Genomic DNA, 19,608 nt, shown 5'->3' with positions numbered 1-19,608 from the left:
AATGCCAAAAATCGAGAGATAAATTAAAAATAATTTTTCTCTACGTGGCTGTAAGTTTGAAATGGTAACAGCTTCTTTGAACGCGCGTATATTCTTTTGTCGGGGAGTAGATAATTGTTCGAATGGAAATATAGAAATATATATAGAAATATTTATTGAAAATTTATTTCAGAATGCCAAAAATCGGGGGAAATTAAAAATAAATTAAAAATAAATTAAAAATAATTTTCTCTATGTGGCCATTTCCATAAGTTTGAAATGGTAACAGTTTGTCTTTTCTTGAGGACCAGATAATTCGAACGGATATAAAAATATATTTCAGAGTGCCAAAAATCGGAAGAAAAATTAAAAATAATTTTCTCTACGTGGCCATTTCTATAAATTCTTTTGAAATGGTAACAGTTTTTTTGAATGCGCGTATATTCTTTTGTTGAGGAATACATAATTGTTCGAACGAGTATATAAAAATATTTATTGAAAATTTATTTCATATTATATCAAAAATCTGAAGATAAATTAAAAATAATTTTTTTCGCGTGGCTGTTTGCGTAAGTTTTCGTTTGAAACAATTTTAACAGATAATTGTTCGAACGGATATATAAAAATATTTATTGAAAATTTATTTCAGAATATATAAAAAATCGGGAGATAAATTAAAAATAATTTTCTCTCTTTATTCTGTGTTATTGATGGGAAGAAAATTTAATAATCCAAGTTACGAATAAACTTAGTAATAATATCAGACAATCGTACTTGTCAAAATTGTACCAATCAATTGTACTCAAGCATTTTAATCACTTGAAATTTTTACTCTTTCAACGGATTAACGCCCAACTCTGACTACAGGAAATAATTAGAAAGCGTCTGATCATATCCGGCCAATTCCACTTAACTCGACTCGATCTCGCCTCGCTCTCCTTTTCTTCAAGATAAAATTTACCATCGAATTGTTACTCCTATATCCGTCTATTCTACATATATCCTCGGTTGTAAAAGTGACCACTGGCCCTTTCATAGATCGAAATTGAAACGTTTAATTCTCTGTGAAACAATATCGTTGGAGAAGAATTCTGAAACGAAGGAGGGGGAACCTGTTGCGAGCGACGCTTGCCCGATCACTGATCAGAGGACAATCTTGGCGTTTGTCTACGCCACGGCCAAGCCTGAACAGCTAATATTGGTCTTGGAGCAGGGCGGCCAATAAAAAAGTGATTAAAAGACACTTCCGCTTCGCACGGTTGCCGCACCCGTAACACGTTACGTAAAACGAGTATCGAGGGGCAATGGTTAAATGCGATGCGATCGATTCGCGTGGGAGTGCATCGAATTGAAACGTTGTGATGCACCAATATCGATTTGCAACTCAATCTTTCGTTCTCTCAACTTTTCATATCAGGGGCTCGATCGAATGACTTCTTTCTTCTTTTCGCATTTACTTGTCTTGTCGATGCAACGTTCTTCTCGTCTAGTTACTTTTTCGATTTTCTTTTTTTAAGGGTTTTATCTCCAGCCGATGAGGTTAATTAATTAATATGCGAGGCAAAAAGATATTCGAAAAATGGAAATCTGGGGTCGATTGAATGACTTCTTTCTTCTTTTCGCATTTACTTGTCTTGTCGATGCCACGTTCTTCTCGTCTAGTTACTTTTTCGATTTTCTTTTTTTAAGGGTTTTATCTCCAGCCGATGAGGTTAATTAATTAATATGCAAGGCAAAAAGATATTCGAAGAATCGAAGAAAAATGGAAATCTGGGGTCGATCGAATAACTTCTTTCTTCTTTTCGCATTTACTTGTCTTGTCGATGCCACGTTCTTCTCGTCTTCTAGTTACTTTTTCGATTTTCTTTCCTTTTTTAAGGATTAATCAATTAATATGCGAGGCAAAAAGATATTGGAAGAATCGAAGAGTAAAAATGGAAATCGAAAGAGGTTAGTTTAGAAATTTCGACTCGATCGATCGATCGATAATAAAACCCTTTTCGTTTCGATCGTGCTTCGCTGTGATTAGGGTAATTGCGCATATAACAGTTACGTTGCTAATTAAAAGGAATCATGGGTCTGGCCCATTACCTCAAGCTCATTTCCTAATGGATTCTTTCACGAAATGTTAAAGATTAGATCCCTGACTGAACACTGAAACGCAATACAAGTGGGATTCGCATTATATCGTTGATATTATGTTTAATTCACGAGATTGGATTTCTTTCTATTTTCCACAATTTCTAGAAATATATATACTTTATCTCTCTCTCTCTCTCTCTCTCTCTCTCTCTCTCTCTCTCTCTCTCTCTCTCTCTTTCTTCCTTCAAATATCGCTCGACGTGATTAAAAATGTTTTTAAACCCCCCTCGACGATTCCGTTTTAAAAAATTTTCCCCCTAAAAGGAAAAGAAGGAAAAAGTCTAAATCTGGACGAAAGAAAGAAAGGAAAGAGAAGTCATCGCAAAAGTGACGATACTTATCGTCGTTATTATTTAGCTATTGAACGGCAAGGCCGTGGAATTAATCGTGGCTTACATAATGGCGAGCAACCGATGGCTATCGGGAGCAGGAAGACGAGTCGTGTTTTTCTGGTCAACGAGGACGATCATGGGAACAGAAATGTTAATTAAGCCGCAGGTTAACTAGGCCCGTTTAACGAGAAAATTGATCGTGATCGTACCGATTATTATCCAGGATAATTATTTCGTCGCGCATTAAGACGCAGTTCGAATCGAAAGGTCAGAATTCTCTCTCTCTCTCTCTCTCTCTCTCTCTCTCTCTCTCTCTCTTTCGGCTTGATTTTATGAATTTTTTTCGCGAATTTTTATTCCACCTACCACTCGGTGAATTTTAATTAAAGCTGCAGTGAGATGAAAGCGTTTTCGACCCTTTCTCCTTTTTTTTTTTTCTCCTTTTTTTTCTCGTTGAAAATGATTTTTTCTATGTAATTACTTACGTGTATATTTATCATTTGTACACGCGTTTTAATCCTTTCCCTCGATCGTTTTATTTTTATCTTTTTTCATTTTATACGAAATTCGAAACCTCCATTATTGACATACTTGTGTACCGTTGTAATATTTGTAACATTTTCATAATCCACGTTTAGTATAATGAGATATGATCGGATATGATTGAACGCCGTGGCCTGGAAAAAGTTGAATTCGACACCTTGTTAAATGTGAAAGGGGGATATTATCGTTAAACCTGACTTTACTACACTTTAAAAGCTATTTATTATTTATATATCTCTAAGAAGATAAGCAACGATATTGCTTAAAAGTTTCGTAATGGCTTGATAGAAATTGTAACGTAAGCTAATTTGAGTACATAAAAATTTTGTGTACTTTAACCTGAATATAAAATTCGAATTACTTATTGGATCGCTTAAATCAATTGGCTTTTCGTTTAAATTTTAATTAACCAAACTATTGGTAAAATTAAATATCATTCGTTTGAAATTTTTTAAATAAAGTTAAATGCGAAATATGTTTTGAATGTTATATATATATCTTGTTCGCAACAAATTTCGACAGAAAGAATTTTGCTCCTGGAAGGGGATTTTAAAAATCTTTTTTCTTCTTTGTCAACAGTTTCGACGTGGAAAATGGCGCCTCGACGTTGGACGGGGGTGCCGGAGGCGGTGGAGGCGCCTCGCCAAGTGCAGGCTTGGTGTTACAAACCCTGCCACAGAGGCGAGAGAGCTTCCTCTATCGCAGTGATAGTGACTTCGAGATGTCACCGAAATCGATGTCTCGAAACAGTTCGATCGCCAGCGAGAGGTAAGCCCCTGAAACTATACTTCCGTTAAAGTCGATGTTGACTCGAGAGTACCATATTTTTTATTTTTATTTTTATATTTTTTTTTTGTCTGTCTTATCGGAATAAAAGAGGAAAAATTTAACCTTGTAAATAATGAAATGGGAATGTCAATTTGTTTATACGATGTTTTTTTAATCCCATGATCGTGATTGTTCAGCTTCGATCGGATGATAATGAAGTTCGGTTCACACATAATTATGGAATTTTAAATTTGAAAATTAATTTTTTTTTAGTGAATTATCGAAATTATTGCGAATAACAATTTCAAGGAGATGAAAGAAGTGGAGGAGAATTAATTTTTTTAGAAAATGTTATTAAAAATTTATTATTAAATTATGCATTAATTGACTTGTTAAAATAATCATCTGATTCATTTCGTAAGCGTGAAATAATTCATAATTACTGGTTATTCAACGACAAATTGTGATTGGCAATTAAACGAATTTAGTGTAATTTACATGAATTATTTACGTTTACATGAATTACAGATTCCTCTTGGCTCGACACTCATTCGTTAATGAAGCTATTCGTAAACACGATAATTATAATTGGCTTGTTACACGTGTTCATGAATAATTAAAAGAAAATTAGAAAACGAACGTACGAATCTGGCTTAGTCCATTAATATTTGTGTTTAATCGATTAACTACGAAGTTTGTATTATATTTATAATACTTATGAAATTCTTTTGTGTAGTATCTACGTTATCGACCGTTGAGACTTTATTTTATCTACCATAGGAATAAACGCAATCTAAAATTTTTGTATTAATTTCGCTGTCGGTAACATAATATGGATTACAGATAAAATAGCAATTGATTTTATCGACGAAAGTCTTGGTAATCTTGCCAAGACTGCCATCTTGAGAATATTTTTAAAATTAATGGTGATATTATTCTACTAAGGCCATCTTGTATCGAATACTTTGCATTACAACGATCTCAATATTCTTCGAATATTCAATATAGGAAAGTCTGATTGATTAAATCAAATATAATCTGACCGATCGACTAATTTCATTGTCATCAGAATGATGAAAATTTAATCGAAAATATTTTTATTATAAACAGAAACATAAATAAAAAAAAAAAAGAAAATTTCATCATAAAAATTTGCACTCTTTCATTATATTTTGGTATAATAAAAATAAATAATATATTAAATCAATTGTGAATTTAATATTGAAAAAAATTATAAATTGCAACAAATGAAAAATAAATTAAATAAAAAATTATATTATATTCAAAGACATCCGATCTGAGCGCAATCGTAACAATTATACATAATCAATTAATACGAGAGAACAATCTACGATTTTTTTTTCTTCTATGTGTAGCTTGACAAAAGTATCGTAGCTTTCTATGGTGATGGTGCTTAATATTTCTATATTTTATTTTTTATTATTTCACATATATTTGTAGTCTTTGTAAATATATACAGCAACAAAGAAGTGAAAAGCAATAATTCTCGCAATAGAAAGAAATTCTCTCCGTCGAATAAGAATTCGAATAGAAAAATTTTCATTCACAGATTTCTGTATGGTTAAATTATTTTAAAATATTTAAAAATTTTTACATCAGAGATAGAGAAAATTCAAATTTTCTTTTTATTTCGAGTGTTCACACTTTGTTGGACGAAAAGAGAATTTTTTTTTTTTTTTTTTCTTTTATTTATCCGCGATGGACGTGTGCGGGGTGTGACAATGAATCATGTTTGTGATCCTTGGGTTGCAGGTTCAAAGAGACAGAGCTTCCTGTCGAGCGAGCGTATGTACACGATCCTATTATCTATTATATCAGTCTCTGTCGTTTCACTACATATAAATAAATATATATATATATAATATATAGTCACAAAAACACACTTACAAATACTAATCGACATCCTTCGCCACGATAATTACGCTGTTAAATCGATTCGATTCGCTGCCTCTTTAACCATTTTCTCTTTCTCTGTCACACACACACAATATATAGAGGACATATGGGGGGGTTGTTGAAGTGCATGAAATTGTTCGCTGTGAAAAGGAAAAAAAAAAAAAAAAGAAAAAAAAAATTTTTTAAATTTAAAAAAAAGAAATTCTGCCATAATTTTGAAGCTGAGTAGCTTGTTCAATCGTTCACTTATTTGATATTAATGGCGTGCTTTTATTACATTTTATTTTGCGATCGGCTTTAATTCAATTTACTTTTTACTTAGAATAGAATTGGGCTACGTTATGGGCAAGAATAAGAATAATCGGTCTTGTTGAAAAAAAAAAAAAAAAAAATTCACAATTCGTAATTGTTGGAATGTTAAATTATTTTATGAAGATAAATTATATACATTTTATTTTAATCATTTAAAACTCATTTCTACAATATCATCAATTCCATCATCTTGCTAACTAACTCGGAACAGAAAAGCAATAATTCTGCTTACATTTCGTAGCGTGTAAGAGATCAATAAATGATTGAAGATTTTGATAATTTTCAATAACGAGTTAACTTATTGATTAACCATCATTAGTAATTTTTAGAATTTTTAATTGAAAACACAAATTTAATCTTACATGTTTCAAGATTGTTCTTCTTTTTTATCTTTTTCTTGTCTCACGAAAAGCAAAAAATGATCGATACAAATAAAAATCTCTCTTTATATTCAAATTTAAATTTAAATCCCCAAGTCAAACATTTATTGATTTCTGATAATATAGCATTAATAACGTAATCCAATTATCGTTTTATTTATTTCAATTATCAATTTTGAAACTATCACTAGAGATTGTCGAGTAGAAAGTTTTTACCACTAGTTTTTCATTTCTTCGATTCTTCGAACGAACCGCTTATTGAATGTTTTAGAGCGAGTTTTTCGTTCATTTTCCATTATGTTCCGTGCGTTGTTTCTAAAAAAAAAAAAAAAAAAATAATAATAATAAATTAAAAAAAAGAAAGAAAAGAAAGAAAAGGAAACAAAATTGGATCGAAGTGGATTTCTCGTTAAAAAAAAAAAAATATATATATATGTATCGTGGCAGAATTGATAGAATCGAGCTGCTTGAATACACGCAGGCACACACGTGAGGTATATACACGTGGATTGGATTTTTTATTCTCCCATCTCTATTTTGCACCGCGAACGATAAACAAAAAAAAAAAAAGGTATCACACCCACACACCGAAAAATACGAATACTCGAGAAAGAAAAAAATTTAGGAAATATATATATATATGTGTAGTCGGTGTATATCGATTGTACAGATATCACTTGTACATATCTTTCTCCTCTCTGCAACTTTTTCTCCTTGTTTAATCGTTTCGTGGAAAAGAAGAAATAGCGATAATTTTTTCTTCTTCTTTTTACCGAAAAACAAAATTTCTTCGTAAGACTTTTTTTCTTTTTTTTTTTTTTTTGAGAAATAATAAAACGTGGTGGAATAGGGAATAGGGGAGGGGGAGAAGGTTGGACACGTTTGTAGGATTCGTTAATATACTAACGTAATTAATTAACAGCATGCCATGAACATAGTGGAAAAAAAGTTTTCGAATAAAAACGAATTGTCATTTTCAGGATATTTACCGATCAGTATAGGTAAGTCGCATTATTACATAGTAATTTCAGTATGCTGCAATTATTGCTATTGTTGCAAATTGTACATCGAAATCCACGTGAATGACACGTGGGGACACGTGTATCTTCGACGGTGGTGGCTTTTATATATATATATAAAAAAAAAATTAATCCCCGCCTTGGAAGTGGAAGTTACACGCACAGCTTTTATTAACAACGTGGAAAAATTTATTGGAGGAAAAATTTTTTATCTCGATCACGTTTAAACTTGGAAATTTAATCTGTTAATTGAAAACGCGTGAACGATTATCGAATCGAAAGAAAGAATATTTGTACGAAGTTATCGTTTCATTACACACGTTTAACGTTTTATTGATTTTCACCGATTTCACTGTATACGAACACCGCATAATACTATCTTAATAACAACTTTGAGAGTACAGGCAGAAAAAGGTTATAAAACGTGTATATATAGTTAAAAAGAAAAGAGAATGATCCGGAGGAAAGGAATTTTTATTAGATTTTCAAGAATTTATTGCACGTTGAAAAAGTCGTTATTGAACGACTCTTCCTTGCCAATTCCTTCCGAACTTTTCGAAAAGTTTTGAATAACGATGCAACGAACGAGTCCTACGAATATCGATTTTTCCATTACCCTATTATATATAAAAAGGGGAGGGAAAAGAAGGAACCTGTTTTATCGGGTGATTCGATTCCACGCTAAATAAGTAGACGAGTAACTTTTTCTTTTAAATTAATCGTCTCGAATGAATTGGAAAAATAAAAAGAGAGATCGACGAATAAAACTCGATATTAATCGTAACGCTATCACGGATATCCGGTTGGCCGGGTAGCCAACGGTAAATACTTTCACGATGCATCGAGTGCACGCCGAGTGGAAGTGCACCGTGTGCAAATATTTTTATCTCCTCGAGTGCAAACACCGTGTCGAGTGTCCGCTTTCCTCTCCATCTGTCGTGCAGCCGGATTATCGCGTACAGTTTCCGTGCATCCATCCGCATCGTCCATGAGAACTCTCTCCTCTTTTCTCTCTCTCTCTCTCCCCCTCCCTCCATTAAAAATTCACGCCTTCTTCTTCGTCGATTTGCATCATCGATTTGCATCGACGAATAAGCAGGATACAGCAGAAACGATGGAAATCGTGCACCGTGGAATCGATTCGTGCTCGAAAAGATAGAAAAAGATGTTTTATGTTATAATTTTTCAATCTTTTCTCTCGAGAAAGGAAAAATAACATAACGAGAGATACACGCAATTCTCGAAATCCTCTGAATGAGGAAGAATCTGTTGGTGAAGATTTAAAGAGTTTTAACGATTTCAGGATAACGGTTTCGCCGCCAAGTTCAAGGATGCGGAATTTCACGAGTTTTACGAAAATTCGTCACGAATACGCGAAATCGGCAATATATTGGCACGATTGCAGGGGGAGGGGGTGCACGTTAATTAGGAGAGCGAGAATGGTGGGCAGGCAAGATGTTTACGAGGCGAGCAATTACGTTTTAACGGCAGCGATGAAGCCTTCGTTTGCCAGCCACGATCTTGCGTAATTCTTGTTTTCGTGACGTCATCAGGTAATAGCGACACGCCGCAGGTAGCAGCCTTCGCTTCTTTTCTTCTTCTCTTCCCGCGGAATCGAGTTTTATCAATTTTTTTTTTCTTTTTCTTTTAAAAATTGGACCTAAATGAAGGATTTTTGATGATCGATCGATCGAGGTTGAACAATCGTTGGAAATTAATTAGAATAGGTTTTTTTATTAGACTCGATTCTCGTTATTATTTCTCGTGGTGTCGAGGGAATATTGAAATGTTGGAAGAAATTAGGAATTATTCGCTTAAAGTTTTGAAATTTTGAGGGATTGGATTCGAGTTTAAAAAAAATTCGATTCACTTAAATTCGTGCTCGATCAAATTGTGAAAATTTTTAAATCGATGATACGAAAGGGGATTCACGATGGTTTGAATTCTCGCGAAAGATTCTCGGCAAAGGTTTAGATTTTTAGTTCGGAAGTTCGATAAATAACTCTGTCTCTTTGTCGGGTTTAAAATTTACTTATTTACCCGCCCGATCTTTTTATGACTCTGTGTAATGATACTCAATCTCACTGGTTGACTCTGGTTAATTAGTATGTTGCGCAGACTCTTGAGAATTTAATAGGATTGTTGACAGGAAAACGTCTCAAGTGACAAGAAATGTACGTAATTTTTGTAAATATTGCCATTATCGAATTCCAACGCAATAATAAAACTCTTTTTATCGTTTATTCAACCAAAAAAAAAAAAAAAAGAAAAAGAAAAAGAAAAATCTTCTCCTGATTTGAAATTTACCTCGAACAGCATCGATTCGAATATCAATTGGAAAATGATATAATTTTCTCGCGTTATCGAGAGAAAAATTGGAGATTTGTTAAATTCAGGTTTGAACGAGCACGGAGAATAACATATATTCCGATTAGATTCAATGATTCAATCGAAGAAGAAGAAGAAAATTATGAGACGTGGGAGAATAAATAGAGATGGAAAAGTGGCGGGCAACAAGTCACACGTCGTTGTTTTGGAACGCGAGCTCTGGTGGACGTGCAGCTCTGGAAAATCAATATTGACCATCGAACGGTGGGAAAACAACGATTGGACGCGTTTAAACGGTGGCCAATCGTGTGCGCGCCGTCCCATTTATTTTCCAAAGTCGTTTGCATAATATCGACGGTTTTCCAAAAACCGACGTCTATCATCGATCAACAACCGACGATTGTTGCTATTAATTCGCTTTCAAACGGTTTGGCATAGTCGAATTCTAAATTTGTCAACCCTATTTTCAGCAGTCGTATTCGTGCTTCAGTCATGTGAGATCGATTATTGCCTCTCCAATACCAAGCCACAATTTCAAGATTTTTTCTATTTAAAGATGTCCAGAGAGAAACATGTCTAAAGTGGCAATTTTAATTTCCAAGAAATCAACAAATTGTAATCCTTCTTTCTACGATCAGACGTATTTAATTCTCCGAGAAAAATATTAAGAATATTAGAATATTGGAAAGGTAGAAATAATTTGATTTTATTTCGAAAACGTGTGCAAATAAGTTTCTTCCCCTTTTCTTCTACCATCACAACGTCTGACCGAATTCGAATTACTTCACCGCTCGTGGCGCCATCTGAAACAGCGTTCTTTCGTTTGCAAGAAGAGTCGCGACGAGATTCCAGTCCATGCAACGATTTCAAGCGATAAGACGCGCGAGAAGCTTAGGAAATCGGCCGTCGAAGCTATCGCGCCTCTGGCAGAGAACGCTGTATCTCACGGAACGTGGAAAAAGTGGTAGCAAAGATTCAAAGCCGGAAATTTTAATTCGAAAGACGACTGCACCGAGAAAGTTGGACGACGCGATGCGACTCTCCTACAACGTTTCCTTGTATGCAATCACCTCGTACACACTAATAACACTGAAACGAAATAAATACTAATTGTAATATCTTATCGATTACGTTCGAATAATCGTTATGGCCTAATGTTACTTGGAAAAATTGTGGCTAACCAATTGAAAGCTTCCTCGAGGACGAGAAGCTGTCGAATTTGATACAAGGCGTTCTGCCATTGGTTGTGGGTTATTCGCAATGTTAATACACAGTGGCGCCATCTGCGCGCATTTTCGAGGATGGAACCGTTTCTCGGTCTAATTCTAAAAACTTTACGTTTCATCTAAAATCGAATAATATTTAAAAAATATAATTTCTGGTTGAATAATATCGAGTAATCTTGTAATTGGAGAAAGAACTTATTTGCCCGCTTAATAATTATTTTAAAGTCGAACTTGATCGAGTCGAAAATGACTCGATCATTTCTCAATCATCGAATCGGGATTCTTAAGAAAAGAAAACGAGCCTGGCTCGATTAGGTTTGTGCCCGCCACCAGAGAGGTAGAGTCGAAGAATCCGAGGAATTGAGGCCGATTGACGCGTTCATTAAAATAACGACCTCCGGCTTCTGCGTCAAGACGAGAGCGTCATTTGCGAATAGAGGTGCACGCGTGTGTGCGCCTCGTGTACGTGGTAATCACTATCCCGGGAATTAATGTCCATCAGTGCGCCCGTTTCCGTTCTCCGTGGACGACGACAACCGAGCTGGTCATCGATCGCGCGTGTCCAAAGTAACGTGAACCGATTGTTTTTGAGAAACGATATTGAGAGAGAAGATTTATATATATATATATATATATATATATATCGATCTCGAATTTTTACCTCTTCTTCTTTTCTTCTTCTTTCGGTGCCCTCCAGAAGCGGATGTGGAAAATTGTTGATTTTTTTTTTAAAAATTGCACGGTTTTTCGAAACAGTGGATGTTGAGAGTCTCGAGTGGGGAGGAAGGAAGATTGAAGATGCGGTTCGATGCTGTGATCCAGGTTGACATGTTTCGATGTTATAAACGCGGTTGTGTCTTGAGAGGAATATTTTTCGTACGTCTAACAGGATGCCGTTTCGAACTGCATCAAGTTGTCAACCGCTACTTTTAACGTGAAACATTTTTAAGGTTCGCGTTACCAGCAGAATTACTTTTCGTATATCGGCTGACATATTGTTTGCAATAGGACAATAGTGGATTATTCGAGAATTAAATTCTGGAAATAATTAAAAGGAACAATTTTCTCTTCAAACAAGATAAAAAAATTAATCGTTTTCGGATACGCTTTCAGTTCTACGCATATTTTATAATCGTTCCACACCTTCATCGTGTATACAATTGCTCGTCGAATTTTCAAAACGATCTTGGTTGCATCTTGGAATAAATCGTCGATCGGTTGTATTAAAGTTCCTCGATCGACGTCTCCCTTTGTTTCGATAAACAAAGAGGGCGGGGGAGGGGATCTAATTTAAATATATTATTTATCGAGTGACTCGATATTGCGACCCAATCAAATCATTTCCATCGCGCGACTATTCCTGAAATCGTCCAATTTGTATCGCATCTCGAGTGTGTTCGCATCGACGTGAGAATCGTGACGAGAGAGAATGGAAGATTAACGTTCGTGGAAAGTCGCGATCTTGGAACGGAGCAGGAAATGGAACGTTTTAATAAACGACGAGAGAGAGAGAGAGAGAGGTAAAGTAGAATGAAACGAAAAGAAGATAAGGAAGGGAGACAGAAATAAGAAACAAGATTGGTGCGATGGAAATGAGGCAATGAGAGGTTAGGTTATGCGTTACGACGCCATTATATGTAGTTGCAATAAGGAATTTTTACAACTTTTCGAAACTAAAGTTGAAAATGGAAAAAGAAGGAAAAGAAGGATAATTGATATTCTTTTTTGATCTCTATAATTCAAAAATATCCAAGTTCGTAGAAAATTTTAATCTTTCGAATTTATTTATTAAGTTTAATTAATATCTCGATTCGACAGATGGCTGGAAATTATTTTGCACGAAGATATATTTTACGCGCAAATTCGGAATGCTCGCATTTCTCCTCCTCCGATATTCAAATATTTCGAGTTATTGGCTAAGAGAAAAAGCGAAAGGTCGAGGGCGTGAGATTGGATATGGCAAAATTTCGCGTTCCATCTTGTTCGTTCTTTCGAACGAAGTGGATCGAAGTGGAGAGCCTCCATCCTCGTCACTTCTTTTGGCGGCTGTCGCTTAATTCACGAGGAGAGCCCGTTTATCTTTGCTTCTCTCATTTGTGCCTCGAACAATCGAAATGAATCGTCCTCTCCAAAAGAAATGCAAGATTTTTTATTTTTTACCTTTCTTATTTTTGAATTTTCGAGCATTGATATTCGTGTGAATGATTGTAAAGATATTTGAAATTGTTCATATATATTATATTTTATTATATCGTTTCAACGGCACGATCGTCAAAAACGAATCGTGATTCGTTGCTTATCGATTTTTGATTATCGAGCAGAAATCGTGTACAAATAAATCGATAATTGCAAGATTATTAGATCGATGTTGAAGATCTATTTTCCCACGATGAAAGAACGAATGAAACTGAGCGAGTGAAGAGTAAAGTTGCTGCAACAGGGAGTGAAGGGAAGAGAAGAGCCAGAAGAGATGAGATAAAAAAGTTGGGGATGAAACGGGTGATGTAATCGTAAGAATTTCTCAAAAAGGAACAGTATGGAAGAAGTAATGAAATAAATAATACAATGATATTATACGCGGACAAAGGGAAGAAAGGTAGAGATAAAAAGAGGATAATTCGTGGGGTAAAAGTAATTTAAAAATAAACAAGAGAGAACGAATAAAAAAAGAAATAATAGAAATCCTTTGAAAGGAATCTACCTATTCGAAACGTTCGTTCTTTTTTAAAAATAATTCTGGAGGATACCGAATTCTTTATTAATTAATTAATAAAAAAAATCGAAAATATTTTCGAGATAACAAACGAGATGAAAAAAATAAAAATCGAGGGAAGCTACGAATTTTAAGCGTTTCGATCGAAGCGACAGAATTCCATGATAATAAGGATTCTTTTCATCTTGAAAATTTAGATTTTCTTGGGAAACGTCGGAATAAATTATTCTCGGAGTAAATAAGACGCGAAGGAGAAAAAAAAAAGAAGAAAAATGATACGTATGTAGATGTGTCCTTGTCATAAACTTCAATGAAAACAGCGTAGAACGTAGTAGAATGAATGAAATCTGAATCCCTATTCTGAACGAAACGAGGGGAAAAAAAAAAAAAAAAAGAAAGAAAGAAAATTGAAATATAAAGATTTTGAAATATTCAAAACAATAAGTTATATACACTTCACGAATGCTATTTGAGCAAATTCAGACCACGAACCAGATGCCACTTTGCTCGTAAACTTCGACCAAACTACGAGCCGAAGAATAAAACTCAAGGTCTTAAATTTCGAATAGAAAAATATTCAGATCGAAAGATCAAATTCGTTCGGAATTGGATCGCGTGAAAGAGTTTCTTTATTTAAATGTACGGATATAAAAATTAATAATGAACGAAAAACTCCGTGTCAAATCGAAATCCAAAGACGAGTCGAGTCGTGTAAAGTAGCACGTAGAGGCGTTGAATAACTCACGATCATCAAGAACTAGAGGATCCAGTTCACGCGTCGCGTATGGAATCCGAAAGGAGAAAAATGATCTCTCGTGGGAATATGCTTTATCCCCCAATTAGAACAATATTCGAGTCCAAAGACGAGACAAGAACCAAGTTCGAAGAAAAAGTCCAAATCTGATGTTAAAAGCGACCATTCGAAAGGATATACAAACAATAATCCACGAAATCTGGTTTCTCCTCTAAAAATATCTGAAGAATCCAAAACGCAACTACCGATAAATATTTCTCGTCGTAATCCAAGTAATAAAACTCCGTCCGTCTAGAATCACGTTCAAAAGTATCCGGGAACAAAGGAATACGAAGGAACGTTCGTCTCAAATCCAACCGTTTCAACGTACGAAACCCAAGACTCGTCTTTGTCTTTAAATCTCGACGCAATAATAAGAGATAAAACTCGGAATAACATTGAAAGAACGCTCGAAAGTCATCGTCACGTTCCATCCTCATCTTCGATATTCTTCTTCGTTATATTCATATTCAAGCGACGAGAACACGACCCCAACGATCATCGACCATCCACCGAACGAGAATGCTATCCACGAAAAGGCAATCTCACGTGCGAAAGAGAGACGAGGCGACACTGTCCACCGGCCGGGGGACAGAGACGGGGCGAGAGAAGGAGCGAGCGACGCGCAAGTTTCCCGCGCAAATCGCGCTCCCCTCCTCGCTCGCCCTCGGCGGCGAAATCTCGGCGAAAGCGGATCAGCCTGGCCAGTTGGACAGTCGCGGCAAACACGAGGTGTCCGACGTCGTCAGTCTACCGAGTGTCCCCGTGTCACGTGAATCGGCCATCGAGCTTCCGCTTCCGGTACGCCGCGCCTCGACCGACCGAACGCCTCGACTGATCGATCCACCGCCTTCGATCCGCACCGCACGTCCCTGAGAGAGACGGAGAAAGAGAGAGAGAGAGAGAGAGGATCGCGTGGGAGACGTAACGCTCGCTCTCGCATCGATTTTCAACTCGGAAGAATTCGAAGAATCTCGCGGTAATAATTGTGATCGAACGAATTAAGAGGAACGTTCTCTTAAGTGCGATAGTGTGCTCCTTTTTGTTGTTGTTGTTGTTGTTGTTGTTATTCTTCTTCTTCTTCGTTTTGTTTTTCTTCGTAGTGGTGTTCGATGGGGGGAGGGACGATGATGAGGATGAAAGATTGGGCGAGATTTGGGGGATTGGAAGTTTGAGAATTGAGGGAAATGAGAATTCGAGGATTTTTATTCGAGAATTTTGTTGATTAGGATTTTGAGAAAATTTATGATAGGGAGAATTTGGGAATATAGGTTATTATTTAGGTAGTTTATAGGGTGATTCGGGCGATTGGAAAGTTGCTTGGGAAAATTTTAAGCTGTTGGGAATTTATGAAACTGAGAAATTTCAAGCGTTTGAAAATTTATGAAACGCGGAACTTGGGAATTTAAGAATTTTAAGCAGTTGGGAATTTATGAAGGGAATTGGGCGATTTGAAAGTTGGAAATTCGAGAAATTGAAGAATTGGAAGTTTAAAAATTTGAGGATTTTGAAAAAATTTTAAGGATTATTTTAAGGAGTTGTTAAGGGAATTTAAAAATTCTTGTTTAATCGATCGGTTAATTTGAGGAATTGATCGATATTCGATGGCGGATTGAATAGCGATAGATGTGAATTTAATTTACTTGTGCGAAATGGCGATTAACGAACTAAACGGCATCGTTTACCCTTTTCGGAACGTGGAAGTGCGCGCCCCCTAGGTCAAGTCTCCTTTTGTTTCGAAATTAACTTTAATACTTTGATGAGAATAATAATAGCTTTAAGGAAAATTGAGAAATTATGCCGAGCTATGAGAAATTTTCCGTGAAAATTACCCATTTCGATATATGTCTATTACGAAGATTGATCAATCAATTAATTAATTAACGTACCAGAATTTCTATTTATGCACATCACGAAACGCAGATACGAATGTAATTCATTTGGACCAGCGCTCGACAAATTATGATGATTTTCACTCTCGAACCTAGAACAAGTTACGCGTTCAAATATTATATTTACCATTCTTAAAAGTAATTTATTCATACCGATTCATACCGATATATGGATTAAAAATTAAACAGAAAAAAATATATTAACGTCCCATTAACGAATAGCAAAATTTTATAATCAATCTTCTCATTTTTCTTCGCAAAACATTATTATCGTTATTATTATTAATTCGTTTTTAGAAAATTATGAAAAGGATGCGTATACACGATTTTCGTATAAAGTCCTCACTGTGAATAGCTGTTGGACGTCTCAGAGGCAGAACGAAGAGACAAAAGGATGGTATATCTTTTTCTGCGAAAGCATACGCGGAACACAATGGTCTAAATTCCAACGGATTTTCGCGACAGTGAGACAGGCCTCATAAATATGCAACGAGAGATCGTTGAATATTTATGGAATTTTATATATATATATATATACACGTATCACGTATTCTTTTCTCCTCTCTTTCTCGTTCCAATTGCCGTATCAAATATACATAGCGCTGTCCGCGCTTCAACATCGATGCCTGCCGTTACATAAACGAGTTCGTACGGTCGAAGGAAAGAGAGGAAGGATAAAACACACGTAAATCGCGAAGGAGTGGGGGGCGACACTCGTGACACTCTCGTCGAATCGAAAGGATCGTAAAGGATCGCAATATTTATAGATTACTGCACGTTGTGTAAAAATATTAAGCACGCGTTCGTTTGCGAAAAACATTGAGAAAAGAAGAAAGAGAAGAGTATCGCGCAGTAAATTTCAAATCTTTCGAGATTACGCAGTAAAAATATTCTCGAATTTCTGGAATATTTCGCAGGAATACGTTCGATGTATTTGGAAGTTTTTTTTTTTTTTTTTTTTTTTTCTTTATCGTTGCGCGAAAATTGTTAAAATTGTTAAGTAAAAAGTGTTTGAGTTTCCGCGTACGACTGTGGGTTAATTTTAAAGTTTTTATCGTGTGCACTTTTTAGGTTAGGCATTTCTTCACGAGGAAAATTCTTCTGAAATATTTTTTAACACTTTTTTCGTATTGTGGCGTACAATAATTTTTCACAATCTTTGAAAATCCCGCGTAGAATTCTAATGAATTCTTCCAATCCAGTATTACAATTATTTTAAAATGTTCCACACGATACCGTGTAATTCTTTGTACACAATTTTGCAGAATTTTAGACAATACTCATCGAGTTTCAATTTGACTTGATCGATCGATCCTTAATTCTATTAAATATCCATATTTAATCTCGTAATCATTAAAATATCACGAAATCGTTGCACGTTATTCGTCTGTCTGTGCACGATGACACGGTTTCGAAGCCCGATTTCGATTGATCGACGGTGGAGGGGGGGGACGCAGATGCGAGTCTCGGTGCTTTACGGTCGCACGGCTCGTTAAACGAGCTCGTCAACCGCTGCCCAAATTAGCCGAGAGCAGCGGAATTCACACGTGAAAATCGGTCAAAGCTGAAGCTCGGCCATCGAATGCATCAGGTAGGAATGGAATCAAAAGCGCGTTGCAAGCGTCTGATTCGAATCGGATTAAAAAAGAATCTTGTCGAAACGATACTAAAAAACGACTTTAAATCGATCGAACCTTAAATTGTATCAAAACTGGATACATCTGATATCCAGTAATTTTAATAATTAGCCAATATTTACAAATTTGATTCGGATCTGATCGATTTCGAAAAGTTGTATCAATATCTCGAAAGCAGCTCGAAAAAATTGATTTTTGAATCGATTGAAACTTAAGCTGACTGAATATCTAGTATTAACTAGATATACTTTTAATATCCTTATAAAAATTGGAAAATTATCAACATCTGAATTTCAAAGTATTTGAAAAACAATTCTTCGTTGTAGTTTATTTATGAAAAGATAAAGTTCAATTATGTAATACAAACCAACACCAATATTATTATTAATAGCAGTTAATATTTGCTAGTATTTATTTGATTGGATCCTGGTCAAGTTATTTCGAAATTCGAATAAGATTTTCACCATCCGAGAATTGAATGCTTCTCTGCAAGCATACGAAGAAATATTTCAAACCTATTTTTAAAAACAATCCAACTCGTAAAGAGGATCCAAGTTTTAAATTTCAATTTTAGCGTGCACGTAATATGTAATTCATGGCGGGAGAAGTGTAAGCGCACGTTGAAATAAATTCAACCGTCAGGTTTGATGCTTGATTCGAAAAATTCACTCTGCCAATCGACACTAATTGCACTCGAAAACTTTTTCCCCTTCCCTCCCGGCCCAGAAATGATTCTGACCACCGACTTTGACACTGGAAATGGATTTCCAGTCGAATTTTCTTGTTAATTGGCTCAAGTTTCGAGAACTTGCACCACGACGGGCCTCGCGGACAAAAGCAAGGATTTCTCAAAATTGGTTGGGGAAGAAAATCGATCGATCCGACACTCGACGCTTGGTGTATCTCGCTCGATTGGAAAGCACGGTGAAATTGTGGGATCGTGGCACGATGAGTGGAACTAGGTCATGAAAATAAACGAAGAAGCAAAGATAAACCGGGTTGCTGGAACGTAGTTGGAACGTCAAATTAATCGATGTTGATGATCGTCGACAATGAGAGATCGAATCATCACAATTGCGAGGTGCCACAATGAAATGGGGAAAGAAATAAGACGAATTTTTTTACGACGAATTAATCATATTACGAATGTAATACAACGTGAGAATGATTATCAAAAGATTTGGTATCTGGCGTTTCGAATTTTTATTTCAACAATTTCATTTTTGCTCGAAGAATGGAAATGAATAATCGACTACCCGATTTCCTTTTTTTCTTTCGAACGTTTTGAAAACGCTATGAAAATTTATTCATATACTTTTCGATAGCCGTTCCATTTATCATCCCGCTGAAAAAATTACTTCGGTAAAGAAAAACACGCGGCGGTTGTTAAAACACCGGGGGAAAGTGGTGAAAAATTCGGCAAAAATTGTGCTCGTTTGTCAATGTTGTCCTCGTTCTCTTCTTATCGAGGGATTTATGACCAGGATGTTGTCTTGAAAACTTTCGCTGGAAATACGAGGGGAGACTTTTCAAACTTAAAAATTTTAATTATTAAATTTCGAAATATTATTTTCATATTATCGACAAAATTGAAAACGAATTTTAGAAATTGCAATTACATTCGAGT

The 19,608-nt window shown here is 35.5% G+C and overlaps 1 protein-coding gene across 5 annotated transcripts in view; it reads left to right on the top strand.

Moving 5' to 3' along the window:
- The window catches only part of dnc (phosphodiesterase dunce), a 146,857-nt gene that overhangs the window by 73,792 nt on the left and 53,457 nt on the right, over window positions 1-19,608 (top strand). For 2 of the 5 annotated variants that reach the window (XM_086906255.1, XM_086906258.1), the window contains exons 3-5: window positions 3,576-3,764; window positions 5,538-5,570; window positions 7,354-7,374. In XM_086906255.1, coding sequence (XP_086762381.1) covers window positions 3,576-3,764; window positions 5,538-5,570; window positions 7,354-7,374 — 243 coding nt within the window. The remainder of the gene's footprint in view (window positions 1-3,575; window positions 3,765-5,537; window positions 5,571-7,353; window positions 7,375-19,608) is intronic. The other 3 variants (XM_086906257.1, XM_086906256.1, XM_086906259.1) reach the window with 3 other exon arrangements.

This window comes from Apis florea, unplaced genomic scaffold (assembly GCF_048593485.1).
Source record: "Apis florea isolate Af1SG1 unplaced genomic scaffold, ASM4859348v1 contig_2492_pilon, whole genome shotgun sequence".
NCBI classification, from domain to species: domain Eukaryota; kingdom Metazoa; phylum Arthropoda; class Insecta; order Hymenoptera; family Apidae; genus Apis; species Apis florea.
This window is presented reverse-complemented; position numbering and strand designations above follow the sequence as displayed.